The sequence below is a fragment of the Myxocyprinus asiaticus genome, chromosome 49 (assembly GCF_019703515.2).
Source record: "Myxocyprinus asiaticus isolate MX2 ecotype Aquarium Trade chromosome 49, UBuf_Myxa_2, whole genome shotgun sequence".
Classification (NCBI taxonomy): Eukaryota; Metazoa; Chordata; class Actinopteri; order Cypriniformes; family Catostomidae; genus Myxocyprinus; species Myxocyprinus asiaticus.
The window spans coordinates 26177936-26200735 of NC_059392.1; the positions used below are offsets into that span (position 1 = coordinate 26177936).

The window sequence follows — 22800 nt, forward strand, 5'->3', positions numbered from 1 at the left end:
CTATTGTGACTGGATCAGTCAATGTAAGACCACTTTGAACATTTTTCATAAATATATTTCCCCTCCAATTTGTTTTATGTGGGCCTTTAGCTCATGCAACGGGGGGCTTTTTTCCCCAAATACTATCCTTTCACTTATTGGACCGTTATTAAAAAACTTGTATTTAATCACCTTGAACAAAACTGAAAGTGACATAAGTCTTTTGTCTCTAAATAAATGTGATAATTTCAGGTATTCTCATTAGCTACATAAATTTGCAACATTTTAAAAATGACAATGTTAGATCAAATCACCTCAAACTTTAGACCTTGCATGCAGTGATCTCATGAGTCAGGACATCTGTGCTGTGTACAGTGACAAACAGGTGTTTAGGCAAGTACTGTTGTAGTTTGTTGCAATTTAGTGTTTTGGGAGACAATAAAATTAAACATGCCTTTACCCTTGGGGGGCTTTAGCCCCGTTGCACCCTGCAAATAACTTGTAGTTCCCCACACCAAAAATGTTTCTATTTACAGAAAATGCAAGAGCCATTTTGTCTTGTATATGTGTCTGCAGTCTGGGCTGACATGATGTCAGAATAAAAAAATGAACCTTTCATTTCAAAGCTTTGCCACCATCTAGAGGTACAACTTGGTATATTATTCACAGCAGACTACAACGTCACATTTTATGTGGAAATTGCATATTGTTACCATGGAGAAATGCTTCCCCCTAGAGGTCTTGTACGACATTGCATTACAGCAAATGATTTTCCCATGATGTCAAGCAAAGAGGCACTGAGTTTGAAAGTAGGCCTTAAAATACATCCACAGGTACACCTCCAATTCAGTACACCTCCTATCAGAAGCTAATTGACTAATTGTCTAAAGGCTTGACATCATTTTCTGGAATTTTCCAAGCTGCTTAAAGGCACAGTTAACTTAGTGTATGTAAACTTCTGACCCACTGGAATTGTGATATAGTCAATTAAAAGTGAAACAATCTGTCTGTAAACAATTGTTGGAAAAATTACTCGTGTCATGCACAAAGTAGATGCCCTAAACGACTTGCCAAAACTATAGTTTGCTAATATGAAATCTGTGGAGTGGTTCAAAAATTAGTTTTAATGACTTCAACTTAAGTGTATGTAAACTTCTGACTTCAACTGTTAGTCCTTTTTTTTTTTCTTTTTCTTTTTTCTTTTTTTTACTATAAATCTCCACTTTCACTTTCTTCTTTTGTTTTTGGTTAAAGCAATAAATACATAATAAAAATAAATAAAATACTGGACATCCCAAAAGTACATCCTCTGATCTCCCCTACTAAAACAATATCTGTGTCAATGTCCTAAAACATATACACTGCACTGTCTGTATGTCTTTGTGTGAACTTAAAGTAAAACTTAGTTTGTAAAGTTCAGATGAAATGAAAAATCTAAATGAGCTGCCCCCAAAGTAATAATAAGTGAAAGATTAGATAATTAGTGAGCACAGCAGATTAGTATATAACTTGACATGGAGCAGAGCAGCTGCTGTAGGCATGTTTAGTCAACTTAATTAAATTTCCTCTCGTTTTTCTACACACACAGCTACACATAGCCACAATGATGTGCATCTTTCAAATACACTGAATTGTTGAGCACTCTCTCTTTCTCTTAGAGTGATCTCTTGTGTATCTAAAATAGCACCAGCTGAAGCGCATCTAAAGCAACTTAGGCCAAAAATTAAACATCCTCCTATATTTAACAAGGACATATTCTACATTGGCCACATCACAAAGAGAAATGAAAAAGTACAACAGTCAAATACTGGAAAAATAAAAGGATACCAAAGATAGGTTGCAAAAGAGTGCAACAGTCGGGCTCCGAATGTAAAAATCCCATTCACTTTCCTCATTAAAAAAAATATTTTTAATTGATGTTATAAACATTTGAAGCTCAGAGGTTGTTAATCGATGGTTCTGTTGAAGCCATCAGTCTGCGTTATTTAGCTTCGTTATTTAAAAATCAATGTTTAATAGTGGTATTTCTGGTGAAGAACTACACTACCCATGATCCAGCAGAGAAAGATCCACCAATCAGAAAATCGCAGCCAACAAATCCTGTCAAAAGAGCCCTGTGCTCTATTACTCCAACCAGAGGGAAATGTGTCTTAGTTATACTCATTTAACAAAATGCAGAGCTCATGTTAATATTAGTGTATTTATAAACTTAATAAACCTATACTCATTACCAGGCTCATGTGGAATCTGCACCGGCAGAAAACTCTGCAGATTTCTGCAGAATTCATTCAGAATTCAAGTTCTACACATACCTCGCCTCCTGAGTGTTTGTTTATCAAATATTCTGGCTAATTTAATGGTTTCTTATATGAAAAAGACAACATCATTTTAAATGTTGTTTGTTCAAGTTCTTCTTGATGTCTGATGAAGACCCTGAAGGTGGCCGAAACATCATGCAAGTTTTAATCAAATACAGTGTTGCACCTCCTTTTTAAAGCTATAAAAAAGAGCAAAGTTATCTAAGCTCTGTTTTACATATTTAACCCTTTAAGTGCTGGGCCTGCAGAGAAAATGATCAATAATCAATTATTAATAACTACAATATTGACCAACATAAAATAGGTATTGTTTTAAAGCTTAGAAGCTGTATTTTACAATGCACAGAGGCATTATGACTAAAGTTAAACAAGTGCTTTGAAATTAGCAGACAAATCAGAATTGTTTTGTTTTGATAATTTATTAATAATTTTGCACTACACATATTATTGTAATCAGTAAAAACATCAAACTGATAAAATAGCCATGTGTCGTATGTTGTTGGAAAGCTCTCAGAGTAGAATACAACCAGCCTATTTGTTTAACTCACAGACAAAAATATAGTGAGTAATAGCTAAGTTCATGTTTTTGACATATATGTTACATGTAAACAGGTGTTGCTTATTTTCCGCATTTGTGTGCACAGCAGATAATGTGTTATCTGGATAAAAACACATAAGCTTTCCTAGTTCAGTAGACTTCATCGGAAATAATGTAGTACGTTGTCCAGGGCCATAGAACACTAAACCAACCGTATTAGGATTCAGATCACTGCAACCAGAGGTGTAAGTCATCCAAATATGTGCAGAGAGGATCGTTCATTGTAATTATATATTGTGACCAGGAGATGGCGCCAAGTACATGACACAGACTCGATGCTCAAATGACACAGAATGGAACTGAATGAGATCTTGTTACTCATGCCTGCATGCTTTGGAGAGAGCAAACCTTTAGTCATTGTTGTATTTGCATGTTTAATTAGTTCTTATGTACAATTATTATGTTTTATTTGTTTGGAGAGGCTTTGAACACTAGGATAAATTATTTTTGTAATGCTATAACTTTTGGTTGCTTTGTTGTATCAACACAACATTTTACAGATGACATGATTGGGAACAAAACAAAAGCAGTTTTTTGGAGCTACCTTATTTACACCTTAAGATATACAGTATAATGTTAAATAAAAAAAGATAAGAAAAAAGTACATTTTTGGCTCAAGATTTTTTTTGATTTTTCAGCATTTCCTTAGGCTGAGAGTCTAATCATTTATCATAATCTATATCGTTAAAAATGTGAAAAGTTTTCTTTTTAAATTATACCAAAGACTTGATCCTCCTTTTTTTTTTTTTTTTTTTTTTTTTTTGAGTTATAAGCCTTTAATTGTGGGTATGCCATTGAAACAGGAAATCTTTATAAATACCCGCAGAGCTTAAAGTGTTAAACATGTTTAAGTGCAAATTCAGCTTAGAAAATGTCTGCAAATTCTTTGTTTTACCAGGTAAACCATGTTACATCTGTTTTAGAACAACACTGAAGAAAGCAATCAATTCAGCAAGATACTTTTTAACATGGATTTTTTTTCTAAAATTATTGGACACTATTTAGTTATTTTTGTAAAATTATTTTTGTGTATTATAGTGTATTATATTGTTTTCCTATTCGCTAATTTATGCCTACTGCTGTAATGCCTTAATGTCACCCATAATTAAAATGCTATCCTATCGTCCCATATACCTATTTAATGTTGACCCAAAGTAGAAGTTGTTGTCAGCAGGTACATATGTTTGAAATAACACACTGATTAGAGACTTATTTGCCAATTGCATTTTGCATATGTTATGTCAGCTGTGTCAGTTTCTGTGTTAAAAAAGTGTGAACACAGGGTGTTCAGAATGACTTGGCCATCAAACCACTCCCTTAACTGTCCTTCCTCTGGACTATTGAAGAGACAAGCACACAGTTTCATTCAAACCAGTTACACACTGACACAGCAAATAGTCAGAGTCCACACACACAGGAGGGGTATAGACTTGTGTACATACACACATGCACACAAAGGGGCTTCCCTTGTGAAACCACTCACACTTGATCTCTATTATTTTCAACTGCTCACAAACGCACACTCGCACACCCAAACAGCGGCTGTCAACATGTTGCTTCCAGGAGCTGTTATTCTGTTCAGCCTGTGGGGTAAGTCCTGATTTATTTTTTCCTAAAAGAATTAGGGGTATGCGTCCCAGTACTGCATATTTAAGGGTGTTTTGTAACTCTTAACATGATTCAACTTTGAGTTTATGTTTGCAGAAAACTCTTGCTAAATACATTGAAAGTTTCTGGATTTGCTGTGTCTCCTAGATCAATGTGTCATATTAACCTAAAAATTCATATGTTATGTACAGTATATGCATTATAGGCTATATATATTTCACATGCAGTGATCTTTACATCTGATGTTTTAGGAAAACCTCAGTAAATGTGTCTTTGATCGTGTCAAATAATTGTTTTCACATTTAGTTTGCTATTTGTTATTTTTATGCAAAGGGAGATTTATTGTTATAATACCCCTATTTTACATGTGTGTGTCAATTTTTATTTTTGTCATTTTCCTATCAGTATATTGCCTATATAAATAGGCAATGTTAAATATCATGTTCAAATTCAGATTCATATTAAGTAAGATAAATAGCAAGCTGTCATTTTGCAGGTGCTTTTTATCCAACGAGATTTATAGTATAACTTTATTGACAGTGGAGCTTAGAAACAGACACATATTTACTTAGCTATTTAAATGGGGATGTACCATAGACTTCTATGGTTTTTATATAAAGCTAATTATAATTAGTAAACTATACTAACCCAGACCACAATAGAAAACTTTTTAAAAAATGCTCACTTTTTCACCAGATTTCCAGTTGAGAATCCCTAAATGTCCCCAAACGGAGGCTTTTAGCTAACCTCTGGGGACAAATTTGTCCCAATTTATATAGCTAAGTACGTACAAAAATACACAATCAAAATTATCATTAACATTAATTTTCATTGACAAAACAAGTAGTTTTAAAGAAAACATATGTAATTGCATAATTTTGACCCATACATTATAGAGGGATAAAGTTAAAGCTATGCGTTTTAAGATTTCGATATGATTCTTTCTCGGTTAGTTGATACATGTGTCAAGGTGCACTATAACTGCTTGACAATGATTAAATTATTCAGTGACCGAGTGTTACTTTGTGTTCAAGAAGGAATCATAAAACTGAACATATACAAAAAAAAACTGTGGTTGATATCTTTGTGGATGTTTAGTTTTACTGGAAACAGGTATTGCATATGTACTTTAACAAGCCTAAAATTATTGTAGCCATAGTTAAATTGTATTAGTAAAAATGTTAATTTAAACTTTGTACCTTTAAATAAGCACAACCATGGTTATGTGGTTGAAAAGTACAACCCCAATTCTGAAAAAGTTGGGTCAGTATGAAAAATGCTAATAAAAACAAAAAGGAGTGATTTGTAAATTATATTCACCCTTTGCTATATTGAAAGCATTAGAACTACACATTATATGATGTTGACATTGTGAATTTAATTGTTTTTTGAAAATGTACAGTCATTTCAAATCAGATGATTGCAACAAAGTTGGGTCAGTCGAGTGTTTACCACTGTGAAACATCACCATTTCATCTAATAACACTTATTAAGTATTTGGGCACTGAAGACACAAGTTTGTTAAGTTTAGAAAGTGGAATTTTCCCCCATTCATCCATTATGTAGGTCTTCAGCTGCTCGATTGTACGGGGTCGTCATTGTCGTATTGTGCGCTTCATAATGCACCACACATTCTCAATTGGAGATGGGCAGGACTGCAGGCATGCCAATCTAGCATCTGAACTCTCTGCTTATTCCTGCCAGTATGTGGTTTGAAGTTGTCCTGCTGAAGATTCCGGGATGTCCCTGGAAAAGACAGTGCTGGATGGCAGTATATATTGCTCCACAATTTGTACATATCTGTCTGCATTAATGGTGCCCTCACAGATGTGCGAGTTACCCATGCCATGGGCACTGACACACCCCTGGCCCATACAGACACTGGCTTTTGGACCTGACGCTGATAAAAGCTTGGATGGTCCTTTTCATCTTTGGCCCGGATGACACAACAGCTTTGTTTTTCAAAAACTATTTGAAACGTGGACTCATCGGACCAAAAATCACAGTTCCACTGTTCTACTTTCCATCTAAGATGAGACCGAGCCCAGAGAAGTCGGCAGCGCTTCTGGACAGTGTTGATGTATGGCTTCTCCTTTACATAGTAAAGTCTTAACTTGCATCTGTGGATGCAGCGGCGAGTGATGTTGACTAACAAAGGTTCACTAAAGTAATCCCAAACCCATGTCCATGATATCCATTACAGATGAATGATGTTTTTTAAGACAGTGACATCTGAGGGATCAAAGATCACACACATTCAGAAGTGGTTTTCGTTTGGTCCTTTACGCACCGAGATTTGACCAGATTCCAGATTCTTTTAACTATATTGTGCACTGTAGAGGGTGAAATGCCCAAAATCCTTCCAATTTGTCTTTGGGGAACATTGTTCTCAAAGTGCTGGATTATTTGCTGAAGCATCTGTTGGTAAATTGACAAGTCTTGAATGATCCTTGCTCTTGAATGTCTAGGCTGTTTTTGGAGGCTCCTTATATACTATGACACGATTGCCTCACCTGTTTAACATCTCCTGTTTCACATCACCTTGTTATTTGAACTCATCAAATTGTTATTAGTCTTAAATTGCCCCTGTCTCAACTTTTCTGGAGTGTGTTGTAATCATCTGATTTGAAATTACTGTACATTTAAAAAACTATGAAATTCACAAGGTCAGCATCATATAATGTGTAGTTCTAATGCTTTCAATATAGAAAAGGGTGAATATAATTTACAAATCTCTCCTTTTTGGTTTTAGTAGCATTTTTCATACTGTCCCAACATTTTCGGAATTGGGGTTGTAAAACCATGCCTCCATGACTTCCAAATTCTTTACTAATAACTTTACTTTTCTGCGCAGCTGATCACAGAGCTTGTTTTATTGATAGCTGTTGTTCAGGGTGTCTCAGATCAATTGTGACATAATTTATTTATGTTCTCAACAGGACAGTTCCCCGAATTCAACAGGGCAATTCCTTAACAAGTTCTTGTTAGTGAATCTCTTAGAAATGTTGTAATGTTGAAACGGTGTTGACACCTGAACCCACCTGACACCTGAGTGCATCTGATATTGTTCCTTAATCCACATCAGTGGTGTCTAACAAACGTATAACAGATCAGTTGTTGACATGAGCACTGTTCCCAAGTTGGAAACATGACTCACCATTCTAAATAGATTATCACCAGAACGCATATGTGGGTCATCAGGCACCTGATTTTTTTTAATTTTTCACAGAAAGTGGTCCTATTATCTGACACTCCAGGAATTCCTTAATTACGGTGTCACTGATCATGTGAACAAACATTTTTAATATTTACTTGAAATGAAATGGCATGAAATGAAATGCCAAAAAAAGACATTTGTAACATCCAAATTAACTGTTTTTATTCAAATGTAAAGACACAGTTAAATAAGACTGAATCATCCTGAACACATAAGGTCATACAAATGAGTCAAATCATGCAAAAATATTTACACACATTTTAAAGTGTTGATATGTGCCATTAGCAAGGTATAAATCTTCAATACATACAATCAATGTTCAAGTACAAACAAACCGAAAAGATCTATGTTGGTTTTTTATTCTTTTTTATTTCTTCTCCTTTCTTTGTTCAGGTTGTGCTTCCTGTGTTCGGTACCGTGCTGATTTTAACATGATGGGGGTCACTGGTTGGGTCGTCTTTGATTCCATGGACCAGAAGTCCACCGTTAACCTCACGGGCACCGGCACATGTCGATTGCTCAACATCTCCCTCACTACATTCCCAGTTATGTACGGCCATTTTGCTTCACCCTGTCAGAAATCACACATAGGAAACAGTGTTTTCATATTTTCTGTAGATATGCCCCAGGCTGTCATAAATGTGTCCACATTATTTGCACAGCACTTTAGTCTGGATGCCCTCTCAGTGGTGGTGGATACATGTAACGGCACCAGGGTTTGTGCTGGACTCACACCCGAATCCCAGGTCAGAACTTGGCAGTCACGATTTTTCAGTCCCATAGCTGGGAATATCTACATCCGCCAAGTGACTGGGGAACCAGGAGCAAGGGTTCTCTCAAATCTAATAAATGTCAATCAGACCACGACTTTTGCAAATATCAGTTTTTTTGTTTCCCAAAGCTCTGCCACAAGCTGCACTACTCTCCTCAGCAGTCTGGATCCAACAAGTCTCACAAGACTTGGCCTTTTGAATATTGGATCCCCTCTAGAACCTGTGAAATCTCGCTTAGAAATTGCCTTTTTCAGTTTTGAAGTCCGCTTTGCTCTCCTCAACCTCAACAGCCCAAGCTACATGTGTGCAGAGATCAGAACGGTTGCTCCAAAGATAGTTAGCGCAGTCTTAGACATGAGAGGGATTAAAGGGTACTTCACCTTCCATCAAGCATCTCCCTTTGATCTCACAACCATAATGGTCAACCTGACAAACCTCAACAAGAGAGTTGGGCCATTCCATGTGCATCAGTTTCCCTTGCCCGAGATGAGATCTCCTCCAGAGAGCAGCTGTAGCAATAACAACGTTGGAGGTCACTGGAACCCCTTTAATGTGAATGTTCAAGCCCCAGCGTATCCGCCCCCAAGAGGTTCCACTCATGATCACTTTGAGGTAGGAGATCTGAGTGCTAGGCATGGATCTTTGGAGAACTCTAATAACTTTCAGGCCACTTTGACGGACTGGAACTTGCCTCTGTTTGGGCGGAATAGCATCGTAGGTCGCTCTGTCGTGATACACCAACCCAACGGAACAAGGTTTGCCTGTGCAAGTATAGGCTACCCCGGCAAAGTGTCTGTTGCTAAGGCAGTTTTTCGCAGTCCTGTGGTGGGGACTGTCCTCTTCACCCAGCTCAGCAGTGACTTGTACTCAGATGTCTCGGTGTTCGTGGACCTATCTTATGGAAAACTTTCTACACAAGCCACACAGAATCACAACTGGCACATCCACACCTATCCTATCAGCACAGAGACTGACAGTGACAAGGGATGTTGTCTTTCCACTGGTGGACATTGGAACCCATTCAACATAGACACCAATTTGAGTAGCTATGCCATTAATTGTGGTCCAGACAGCCCTTTTGCTTGTGAAATTGGAGATATCTCTGGCAAGCACAAGACTCTGTACCTGCTTCCAGAGGTTGGTATGGTGGCCACCAAGAGCTTCTTCACTGACACCACCTCCTGGGTGTCTGGAATGATTGGTCGCTCTGTGGTGGTGCATGGTTCAAACCAAACATCTCTACGGATTGCTTGCGCAAACCTCACCTTGTTCCGTTTTCCATCTGCTCGCTCAAAGTCTTGGCTTGGTCCTGGATCCTCTGAAGGTCAAGTCAGATTCTCCCAAGTCTCTCCTCAAGGACCAACATTCCTCAACATTTCTTTCACTGGACTCAATGCCAGAGCTGCTGGCTACCATGTCCATATTCTTCCAATCAAGAGCATTGAGGAACCCTGCTCTGACAGCAACATCATGGGCCACTTCAACCCATTTTCTGTGGACGTGGCTTCTTCCCCTGCTCCAGGGAATGGAACGGTTGACCAGTATGAGATTGGAGACATAAGTGGGAAGTTTGGACCACTGACGGGTCAGAATGGCTTTCAGAATCAGTACACAGACTCTAACATGCCACTATCAGGACCGAACAGCATAATTGGCCGATCACTGGTTATACATTACACCAATGGCTCAAGGTTAGTTTCTTTACAAATCATGCATCCACAAACAATCACCTGGGTCTGGCCTTTAATAACAATTCTTTATGACCTCTGAAGTAGATTCTAGTGTGTTTTGTTTTAGAACACTCAGCACTCTTTACTGATGACTTTTCTTTATATAAAAAAGTCTATTTATATGAGTAATCAACCCGATTTCTGTGACACACCAAGGAATGTTAGAAGAAAAATTGTCACATTTATGGAAAATGTAATTGTTTCTCTCACTGTTTCTCTCAGAATGAGGTGTACCGATATTTTAGCAGAGAACTTTACAGATGGATACTGGGTTACTGCAAAGGCTACATTCAGCAGTGCAGTAACCGGAACGGTGACCATGGTAATAAAGCTGTTAAAGCCATTATCAGAATAAGTCACCTAACTACATTTTAATAGGTGGTGTTTGCTTGTGCAAAACTTGCTTCCATGATACTAGGGTGTTCTGGGTTATTGCCAGGGGGTTGCTGTATTACATGTTTGCTAATGTGTTCTGAGTGGTTTTTAATGCATAAATATGTTAGGCGGTTGCTTATTGGTTGCCTACTGGCCCAAGTCAAAAGAGAGACTTTTTTCATCGTCTATTGTCTGCCAGGCAAAATTGTACGTCTGATTCCTTAGAAAAGTACTAGCACACCTCTCATCAACAAGCTGCATGATTTGAGGTATTATTCATGTCTGTAGCACAAACAGTGCGGGATGAGTTACTTGATGAAGTTTAATGTTGTTAAATGATTAGAACATACCCTAACCCTAAATATGAGCAAAAAAAGGATGCTTGCTGATCTCTCTTCGCTCTTATCCTGAGTGATGGTTTTAAATCTACCGTAACTTTAAATCTGCCACAAAAAGATGACACTGCTCATAGTGTTGGATGGGGAATGTGGTGGAGGGAGGGAGAGGGGGAGATCAGAGGCTTGGTAATGCTGTGGTTGTGGAGGGGTACAGCTCTTGTCCTGCTGGGACAGTATGAAACTCATCTCTACAGTGGGCAGATGGATCTGTCACATGCAGCACAAACCTGCAGTTGTCTGTGTGCGGAAGGACAAATCACCTGATTTACAGAGAAAAATGAACAACAGCAGAGATGGTCCATTTTCAGAGCAATATATATATATATATATATATATACAGTATCGAGTACATTTTTCCAAAGCATCTGACACATTTATTTTTAAATGGGCACTCAGATTTACTGAACAGATAACTGTTTCCATGAAGGCAATGTGAAATAATTTAAATGAAATGAATATTGGAGTTTTGGTGCTTTTAGTCCATGTGTAATAGCTTTGAGGTCATCTATATGTTAATGTACTTCTAATAATTTACAAAATTAACTTTTAGCAGATAAACACATTTAAAATTAGCAGTCTTTTCTTTCGGGAAAACGGACCAAAAATACTGATGATACATCTTGCACTACATAGATTTTTGTCCAATTAAATGATCTCTAGAATGAGAACACCTTTAATGGCCAAGCATGAAGCAAATCATGATTCATGGCTATGATGTGAACTAAAGCCCAAAAAAGGGTGTGAGCGCTTTCTATGCGTCCCACCCAAACTTTTAATCAGAAATAAGTTGTGAACAAAATAAAGAGAACTGTGCTCGTTAAGCAAATTCCCAGTGTATCTATGAATAATTATTACATATTTCTAATTAGGGCTGTCAATTGATACAAAAATGTAATCGAATTAATTACATGGTGTGGTGATTAATTAAACAGAATGACTTTCAGAATCAGTACACAGACTCTAACATGCCACTATCAGGACCGAACAGCATAATTGGCCGATCACTGGTTATACATTACACCAATGGCTCAAGGTTAGTTTCTTTACAAATCATGCATCCACAAACAATCACCTGGGTCTGGCCTTTAATAACAATTCTTTATGACCTCTGAAATAGATTCTAGTGTATTTTGTTGTAGAACACTCAGCACTCTTTACTGATGACTTTACTTTTCTGCACAGCTGATCACAGAGCTTGTTTTATTGATGGCTGTTGTTCAGGGTGTTCAGATCGACTGTGACACAATTTATTTACGTTTTCAACAGGACAATTCCCTGAATTTAACAGGGCTATTCCCTAACAAGTACTTTTTAGACAATCTCTTAGAAATTTAGACATTTTAAAACAGTGTTGACACCTGAACTCAACTAACGCATAACAGATCAGTTGTTGACATGAGTACTATTCCCAAATTGGAAACATGTCTCACCATACTTCATAGATTATCACCAGAATGCACATGTGGGTCATCAGGCACCTGATATTTTTGTATTTTTCACATAAAGTTCATCTGACACTCCAAGAATTCCTCAATTAAGGTGTCATTGATCAGTCATGTTTCATATTGTGTTAGGTGTTTTTTTTATTTAAAAGGAGTTTGAATAAAATACTTAGCATTGTTCTTGATTACTTCTCCTTAACCTTTTATAAAATGGAACTAAAAATTGGCGTGAGAGAAACATAACTGCAGGTGCATGTCATAAGTATATTCCTCTATTGTCTCAGTTCCACTTCTAGTTGAAAATCTGTTTGCCACTTCCATTTGCCACTGTGAAACAATGTTAGCAATTAAAATGAAAGCACAATATATATTAAAGTACCCCCTAAGAGGCATAATGGATTTCTGTACAGCTATTTAAAATAACGATGTTGTCACAAATCTGAAATAATAAAAAAAGAATATTCCTGTGATGAGGAACATGTGTGGGAAGATTCACTCAGCCCATTCCTCTTCACACATTATTCATGAAGTCTATTTATATGAGTAATCAACCCAATTTCTGTGACACTTCAAGGAATGTTAAGAAGCAGCAGCCTCTGTAAGGGTGTGTTCACACTAGGAAATCTGTACTGTGCCCGAGCATGTTTGAACCCCAAAGTCCAGTGCCTGGGCACAGTACACTGAACCGTGCCTTGGCCTGCTTGAAGAGGTGAGCTCGGGCACGGTTCAGTTGGCTCAGGCACGGTATGCATCTAATGTGACTGCTAACCTGAACTCGAAACATGACGTCAATGATGAAACTTGGCAAAGGGATCACTTTGGTCTACAGCATAGGTGCAGTGTTTACTGGAAATTTGGGCAGACGAGAGTATACAGGAACAGCTGGATACAACACACAAGAACTCTTGTGGTATTTGGTAATATTCGCCACTATCTTCGTGCTCGTGGATACCAAAGAACCATTGAACAATGATGTGACAAGCTGAAAAAACTGCGGGTTCAGTGTCTGAAGGTACGGAATGCACTCTGTATATCTGGCAGCTCATCGGACGAAAATGATAAATTCCAGTGGTACGATGGTGTCGACAATTAGGCATGTGAGAGGGCCGCATGTCACCACGCCCCAAACGACTCAAAATAAGCCACAAAGTAAGTAACATTACAATGATGGACTCCTGTTTTCTTCAAAACAAAAAGTTGCATCGTAATGACGTAAGCGTGCTCAGGCCCGGAACGTTAAGTGCAATGTGAGTGCAGGCCAGCGGGGGAGTGGGGAGGGGGTACAATCGTGCTTGGGCACGGTACAAGGCAACTGGGCCTAGTGTGAGTACGCCCTAAGTGTGGTTTGTTTAAGATGTGCATTGCCTATACAGCGAGTTTTGCTTACTGCCCCCTGGAGACATCAGGTGGTACTTCAAGCTTGAATTGCTCCGATGGTAGGAATATTCCTTATTATGGCCCGGGCACATGATTAATTGCATTAATTATTTTTAACTTGTTTTTTTTTTTATATAATTAATCACACCGAATTAACATGTTAAATTGACAGCCCTACTAATTAACTAACTTCAACAGGAAATAGAATACAAAACATAAAAATGATAAATATGTTAATTTAATAAACATGCTAAGGCAAGCATCACTTTTTCAGACCCCCCCAAACCCCATGTAATAAACTTCAGCATGTAACTCTTCCTGCATTGTTTGTGCAACGAAGTGAATGATACTTCAAATCATGCAGCTTGTTGTTGCTATTACTTTTCTAAGTGCAGATCATGTACAGTTTTTACCCGGCAAATGATGAAACATGGAACAATTCCCTTTGACTTGCATTGTAGGAAGGACTCGAATCATATCTAGGGACCAGAATATCATAGAGACTTCAGGATGGGCTCTTTTGACTTGGGCCAGTCAGCAATAACCTAGCAACCACCCAGAATACATTTGTAACTGTATAGCAATGCCCTGGCAACCACCCACATCTTAGCATTGTGGTGGCAAGTTGTTAAAAAATTAGTAGTTTTATTATTAGCATAGGCTTGAATGAAGCAATTCACACTTTGTGATGTAATTTACATGACTTTAGTCCCAACAGAGTTTTCCCGATGGCAGCTACAGTGATGTGATCTTAGAGGTGGATGTGCGTGCATCGCAATCATTTAATGTAAGTTGAAATTTTGTCAGACCGTCTTAATGTCAATAAAATGCATTATATTATATGGGAACTCTTTCATTTATTTCTAGGTTTCAAAAGCATCCTGGTACATCGCAGAAGATTCGATGGGGTTGGATCGTAGTACATGTTCTAGTGAAATGTATAACCCATTTAACATGACAGCAGAGGTAAGAGAGGAAGTAGGAATATTTCCTCTTTGAATGCCAAAATAGTGTTCTGAAACATGCTTTGACAGCTCACCTAAACATGTGCTTAATTTGGTCACATCTAAATGAACTGGTTTTATTGTGGGCAAAATATAATTTAATATGACTGAATCAACCTGATTCTATTGGGTTACACCAACAAAATAAATTTGTATAGGTCAGATCAGGTAGAAATAGATTTTAATTCTTTTAATAGAATAGGTTTTAATAGGAAATTTTTTTACATTGTGTTATTGTTCTGCTAACGTTATTGTAAACCATTGGAGAATGACTGATGTTGTTTTTAATTACAATGAAAGGCCTATGCAAGATAGCCACTGACAACTAAAGACCATGATATGTTGCTAATATAGTTCTATCAGAAACTCTGAAGGGGAAGTCAGACAAGAAATAAATAAATGCTCTCACTCTCTCAGAACACCGGCTGCTCTCAGGTCAGTGCTCTGTCCTGTGAGGTTGGAGATCTGACAGGTAAACATGGCTCCATAAGTCTCTTCAAAAGGCAGTTATACAACGACATTCATTTGCAGCTCACCGGAGACTTTACAGGTAACACATTAGAATAACATTTTTACACACACACACATACAGATAATATTTGTAATATTTTATGTGGTGTGCTAGTATATAAGTAAAATTTTAACTCAATGTTTACCCTCAGTTGTCCAGAGGTCACTGGTTATTAGACTGAGTAACAGCACAACTGCATGTGCAGATATTCTGCCAGCATCTCCTTCTGCCATGCAGATTTTCCCCAGTGTGGCCTCCTTCAGCAGGTGGGACTATTTCACTAAAATAATTTTCATCCAAGTACTGTCACTAACAGCCTCTTTAAACTGATAATCAATATCAAAAGATATTTAACCCTACTGTTAAATATTAATTAAATGTTGTTATGAAAATGATAATTCATAATTATCAGTGTCATTGACAGAGATTTCAAAATGTACACAATCACAATCATGGACTAAAAACGAAATATTTTTCATTTTGGTTCATTCTGAGCAGAAACTATATTGTTCCGCCGCCTCCTTTCGAATTGGTAAGTGTTAAAACAAAATAAAAAACGGTTAACTCTCCTTATGGTTTTGAAAAATGGCGCATCCCTTTGGTATTCGTGGTCATTTTTGACCGGAGGGTGTAACCCTTCTTTTTTTTATTTTTATGATGATGATGATGATGATGATGATAATGATACCATGTTTTCTTCCCTGACATGAGAACAATAAAATTATGAATTTCTTTTGGGATTTTATGCTATTTGTTTTTTAATCATTATGTTACCAAATTTCAAAATGTTACCATTAATTTGCACATACAAATAAGCTAATTAAAATAAATAAATAAATAAAAATAAATTCAGAGCCTACACTTCTATTAGTTGTAACATGAAGAAAATATGAGAATGTGACATAAATTCGAGGCTGCCACCTGGTGAACAAAATAGAAATAACATGACTTGAAAACCATGTAATGCCAGTAAATGGCTGTAGCCTCCTACTGTGTAGTCTGATGACTTGTAACCAAATTTGATATTTTTTTCACAAGATATGCCTTTTGATATATATTTGGATATTATCAAACTATTATTTGAAAGTATTAAATTGATTTGAAGTGTCAGTTTCTGCTGTTAATGTCATTATGCTTGCAATCAAACCTGACCATGGTGTTACAAAGACACAGAATAAGCAATTTTCTACCAGTAATTTATTTAAAACATACAAATGTAATAACTCAAAGTAAATTCATAATACTGTCAAGAAAATTAACATCAAGAAACAGAAATTAACTGCAAAATTCTGAAAATTAAATCAGAGTAAACATTTTGAAGTTTCAAACTTTCTATAGTAAACATTTATTTAGCAAACATCTCACCCTGTAATTTCTGTGTTTTTTTCTGCATTGTGGCTGATTTATTGATTGTATTTGACAGATAAAAGAATTGCTCTGTTTTTTTGTCTTACCCATTCATTTTCAATGGTCGGTCAATTTTGACCGCGAATACCAAAGGACTTATTGAATCAAGCCTATTTTTTTTTACAAGTCATGTACTGCTCAGATATAGGAAACCATTTTTATTAAATGAGGGAAATTTATTTCAGTCAAAAATGACCAAATACCATAGGAGGATTAATAACGTTCTTTTAACCCTTATGCCTTGTTCATTATTGAATCACATTACAGTTGTTCACGGTCAAACGTGACCGGAAACATTAAGAGTGTAATTTTTTTAATTGCTATAAAAGAAATGTAACAACTCTAACTTCAATCATGTAAAAGTGTTTTTACAAGAGTTGTGCATTTTGAGTGCATTTGTGGGTATTTAGACCTTATTATTATTATTATTATTATTATTATTATTATTTACTAATTTATTTACCTATGTGACCTTGAACTGAAAGACATTGAAAATGGACTTTTTTATGAATATTTTCTCAAATACTGAACCAATCCTCATAAATCATATCGTTTGAAAGCTTAAAGTCTCAAGAATCAAACTGTGGTATATTTTTTTTAAATATAAAGATATATGAAAACCAGATGAAATTCCAAGTATAAACACTAGGTGGCTGCAGAGAGCTACTTATTCATCACTGGTTGAAGAGAAGATGATTTCTAGATTTTGTCAAGTTCTGCATTTAGATATATATTTAAACATTATCAAAGACTACTTTTGACAAATTTTAGCATTTTGTTTGGTTTGTTTGAGGTTATTTTTTGTCAGTTTTTGCAATTATGCCACATTATTGTTACAGTCAACCCTGAACATGGTGTTACAAAGAGTGTAAACATTCCCTTTGATCTGTGTGTGTGTGTGCGCGTGTTCTGCATTGTAGATGTGTTATGGTTTCACCAAATCATTTTGGTGTGTGTGTGTTCTGCATTGTGGCTGATTGTTTTATTTTTTGGACAAATTAAAAAAATAATTGTCTTGTTTTATAGTCTGACCAATTAGGCTTTGTTTGTGTGTGTGTGTGTGTGTGTGTGTGTGTGTGTGTGTGAGTGAATGTGTGTGTGTGTGTTTTGCACTGTTGATGTTTGGTAGTCTCACCCCTGTTTATTAGATTTTATATAATTAATTATGCAAAAAACAAACAAACAACAACAACAACAAAAGATTTTTAGTGTTTCCCATTAATTTCCTATGGTGGTCACATTTTCTACCACATAGAATGATCAAATAAACAGTTTTTTGTGTGTGTGTTCAGATATGAAATGGATAAAAAGTCACCAAGTCTCGTACCCGTCAGATAAAGGAAACCAGTTTTATTGAAGAAACAAAATCGATTTTGTTCAAAAATGACGAACAGTGCATAAGGGTTGAAATGACAGTACTCTGTGCTAAGAGTGGCATAGCCTACCAGTTGCAGTATTGCCAGATCTCGCAAGAGAAACAAGGGACCTGGTCTGGAAAAACAAGCTAAAAAACCTACTTCCCTCACCCAAAATAAGTGAAAAAGAGCATATTTTTCCCATGTGGGGGGAACAGGTTACCTGCATTTAAAAATAAAGTGTTTACTCCAGAACAATTGAAAGGGAATTCCCTTTTTCTGTTAATTTTTGTTCATTTTCGATTTTCATTTTCGTTCCTTGAACCATTTTTTAGTCCCTGATCACAATATACCGTAGGTCACTTCTTGCCCAAAGAGCAATAAATATTTGTCATTACGACACATTTACTATTCTATACAGATATGACTTTCGGAAGAGAGTGGCAGACGTGCTTAACATCCCAATGTCCAGAGTGTCCATCTTACCAAGTGCTCCCATATCTGATGGGAAATGCCAGCAGGTCAACTATCTGGTGTCAGGTAAACAAAAACATAAAACATGAAGTGTTTCATTCTGTCAATTACAAATATGTCTAGTATTTTGTCAGAAATTAATCAGTCAACAGTTTATTCACATTTAATACATACACTCCATACATGTCGATCCGATTGGTCGTCTAAAAAAGAGACTTACTTATTTTGTCTTGACTCTTTTGAAAGTTTGTGTTAGTGGTTTTTATATAAATTGCAGTTAAATGGGTAGACAGTGGTAGTGATATGTTTCTCCAAAGTTATTTGAGCTTTTCGATTGTTGCTATCCTCTACTGAACTCTGCTGTGCCTGTCAAAACAATGAACAACCTGTCCGTTCAAAAGACACAAAAAAGGAAAACTGCACTGTAATCCAATGCGCGGATGGAGAGTAGAGACCATGTTTACACAATATTCTGAAACACAAGAGCAGTACATGACAGAGGTCTTCCAACAGCACAGGACAGCACCGATACAGGCAAAAGAAAAATCGTTTTTTTCTAAGCATTGTTTTGAATTATACACTTTTAACTAGATTTTTACAGTTTGCTTGCCTGAGCAAAACTCACCACCACAATGCTAGGGGCTGTTTTCAGTGTGTTCCTATGCGGTAGCGACAAGTTACACACAGGCGTTTAATGTGCAGGGTTAGGGGTTTGTTCAAATTCCTAATCCTAAGAATGAGCAATAGTAATAAGTAATAGTGATCTCAAAATCATTATTATATGTACTCAAAATAGTTTATAACAGAATGAGAAATAATACCTAAAAGATTTCAACCCTTTCAACTTGTAAATCTAAGTTTACTTGCAATCTGAAAGGTTTAAGTAAACTCAACAAGGTACCAAACTTAGTGTTAACCCCTTAAACTCTGATGCATTTTTGGGTCTGCCTGCAATTTTTCACACTTAAATTTAAAAGCTCACCATTCACACATACTGTGGAGTAATTGCAAAAAAATTAAAATACTCCAAATATTCATAAATAATATTTAATTTGTAAACATGTCATTCTGGTTCTGTTCACTCTACCTCACTTTGAAAGTTGTATTTTTATTTTATTTCACTAGGTGGCAGAAAGCACTAGAAAAAATAAAATTTTCTCTTTCACATTCCATCACAATATACAGATCTGAAATGTAGGTGGCGCTCTAACACATTTTAGCCCTCACTGATGTGCTCGTCCATAGACATTCAGTCTAATTTTCAGTTCAAGCACCACTCTCATTATTTCGTCGAATATCGCAGCCTCTGAGTGGACTACAAGCTCAGTCCAGGTATCATTAGAAAGCTGAGTTCCTCCCCTTTGTGTAGATATTAAACATTTAATCATCAATAGTCCAAAACATATTTTCTGATCATTTGTTTTGCATGCTTTTCCTTCTGGATGACATATTTTATTCTGGACATCTAAAATACAACATTGGATTATTCAGCCAAGCAAGCTCAAAGACACGTAAAAAATTGCTCATTTTTTAGAAACATCCCTAAGGTAAAAGCAGATATAAGTTTCTTGGCTCCTTGGGGCTTACAGCAGCAGTTATCAGAGCATAAATGAGCAATTTTTATTTGATGACTTACAGAAATCATATTTCACTTTGTGATTATTTTGAAAATATTTTGAACTGTGGTATTAGTGCAACAAAATAAACTATACAGTCACAGTCCTGAGGATGAGAGGTTTTATTAGATATATGACAGGGCTATTAATCTTCATCGACAAGTGGGCGAGATGGAAACAAAATCTTTGATGCATGCAGGCCAAGAATATTTTAACATAAAGCTCCTATCAGATATCTTGTTATAGTACGCCTATAATATTTGTTTACTATATAAATAAAACATCGGTGTTCATAGCTTTAACTTTTTTTTTTTTTTTTTTCACGAGAACAATTTTCAAGCAGAAAATTTTGGGAAAAAAAACAACAACTAAAAAGTGTTCAAAATTGGCCCATAACATAGACAGTAATTAAAACTGATAATAATATTGGTATTAAACAACAACAGTGAAGTTTGTTATTGTTGGTGAAGTTGCATCCAACGTTACCCAAATGTAAGTTTGTTTTATACAGTATGCAATGATTTAAACTTTTGCCTTTTCAAATCAAATATTTTCTTGACCAAATTAATGAACAGAACTTTTCTGTTTCTCTGAACTCATGCTTATCAGTCGTCCATGATTTTGGATCTTTAAACTTCCCATTCCGTCAAAATGACGGATAATGATCATTTGTATTGCAACCGCTGAAAGAATCTAAAAAACGCAGGGCTCTTGCACAAGACACTGTACAAACATTGAGAAGTGGCGCAACTTGCATCTAGCTCAAGTTTACATAGGAAAACAATTGAAAAACAGCATGAACAGACACAAAACAAGTTCAGTGTGAACAGCCCCTAAGTCAACTGACAACATCAGGCAGGCCACTGAAAATTTCTGGCCCGTGGGTCACCAGTTGAATAGCCCTAATTTAGGTGCTATATGAAGGACATTTATTTCCATAGAAATATTTCTACCCCATTACTTCCAGGGGGCACTAATTTTCAATGTGAATGTTTTAAGGCCTTATTTAGTTATTTTATGTAATATAAATGCAGAAGTGATGGTTATGCAGAAAGTTCAGATTCTAAGCTTTCAAATGATACCTCATATGCCTGACTTACTTATACGGAGACTTTAATGTTTTAAGTGTAAACATTTTTCATGATATAGGGCCCCCATTTGGACCTGCCGGCGGATCCGTTGAGCTTCTTTGCACTTTATCAAAATACTTTTAATTTCTCAGAGATTTAAAACCGAAAACGACGAGTTAAATGAATGAAAACAGAGATGTTACAACATATTTGCATTGACATAATGATGAAATTATTACGAAATCAACTTGTTTTCCAGGTGAGGTGAGCAAGGACAAGCTAAACTCTGTCAAGACCAGTGAGAAGATGGGTGCGTTCAAAGAATCAAAGACGTGCAGTCCAAGTAAGCCCTAACTTAGTGTCTACCAACAATTACACCATTACTGATTGCATTGTACACTGTATCAACTGGAGCATCTGCATCAGTTTTATCTTCCCTCCTCAGGTGGAAGCACAGGACTGATGCTGGTCCCCTGCAGGACATTACCAATCATCATGACAACTGTAGTCTGCCTGCTCGGGTCACTGATCCAACACTAGACGGACACTAAAATGTCACATTATCTCAAATCACTGCCTTCTCCTTATTACCTTTAATAAACCCTTAATAAACTCTTCAGATGCGGTGCAGAGGCGTCCAGACCCCCCAACTTTGGAACGTCACATTGTCAATATCACAAGAATCAATACTGTAAAATGTCCCTGGTATGTTTTAAGTAGTGTACTAAAATACTACCCCTACTTACCCTTATTTCTGCAGTATACAGTATGCACTCTGGGCACAGTATGTGCATTTTTCAGTATACTTTGAATGCAGTATCTGGATGGCCAGGTATTCAGTAAGCATTAAGCTAGCACTCTATTCTGAACAATGCTTCAGTCTAACATTCCTCCCTTTGTTCCACTGATTTAATGTGCATTTCACTCGCCCAAATCTGATTGTTCCCATTCCACACTCCTTATATGATAATTATATGATCGAGTGTCTCCATTTTCTGGATTATGCTGCTCTAATCTTCAGGTGTTTCAAACAGGATTAGGACAACCACTTTTGTTTGTAGATTCCACAAAAGCCTGATGCAATACTGTTTCATACCCCTTTCCTTCCCTGTAGCTCCCTGATTGTATATTTTGTATGATGAAATCCATGTGAATTGAACACAGCCCTTGTTTTCATAAAATAGTGTTTGTATAATTTGGTTTAAGATCTAAGATCCCAAATAATCAAGGGTACTAGTTTGCTTGCTCAATCTAGCAAATTGTGTTCACGCTTTGTGGGTGTATTGCGGGTTATTTACTATGAATATTAATGCAAACTGACACAAAGAGGTTGATCACACCTATATTTAAATGCGTATTTTGCACATGTAATTGTATCGAATGTTATCTAAAATCATTTGTGGCTTTCAATAAAAGGGTGTCAAGTATGATCATTAGTCTCAATAATGTATATATGCCTTTATATGTAAAATAATATTGAATTATTATATAAGTACACATACTCCATACATTAATATATAAATGCCATTTATAGTATATTTATTGGTG

At 36.5% G+C, this 22800-nt stretch overlaps 1 protein-coding gene across 2 annotated transcripts; it reads left to right on the forward strand.

Annotated features, from left to right (window-relative positions):
- The first annotated feature begins 4279 nt into the window (after positions 1-4279).
- On the forward strand, positions 4280-22682 carry cusr (Copper-only SOD repeat protein). Of its 2 annotated transcripts, none has more exons than XM_051693879.1 (10): positions 4280-4485; positions 8114-10184; positions 10446-10545; positions 14525-14602; positions 14683-14781; positions 15237-15369; positions 15482-15596; positions 18514-18632; positions 21512-21595; positions 21698-22682. In XM_051693879.1, exons 1-10 carry the CDS (start codon positions 4446-4448, stop codon positions 21790-21792), a joined length of 2934 nt encoding a protein of 977 aa, XP_051549839.1. In that variant the 5' UTR covers positions 4280-4445; the 3' UTR covers positions 21793-22682. The 2 variants fall into 2 exon arrangements, with proteins under 2 accessions (XP_051549839.1, XP_051549840.1); XM_051693880.1 differs by having other exon boundaries at positions 14534-14602.
- Positions 22683-22800: the final 118 nt, after the last annotated feature.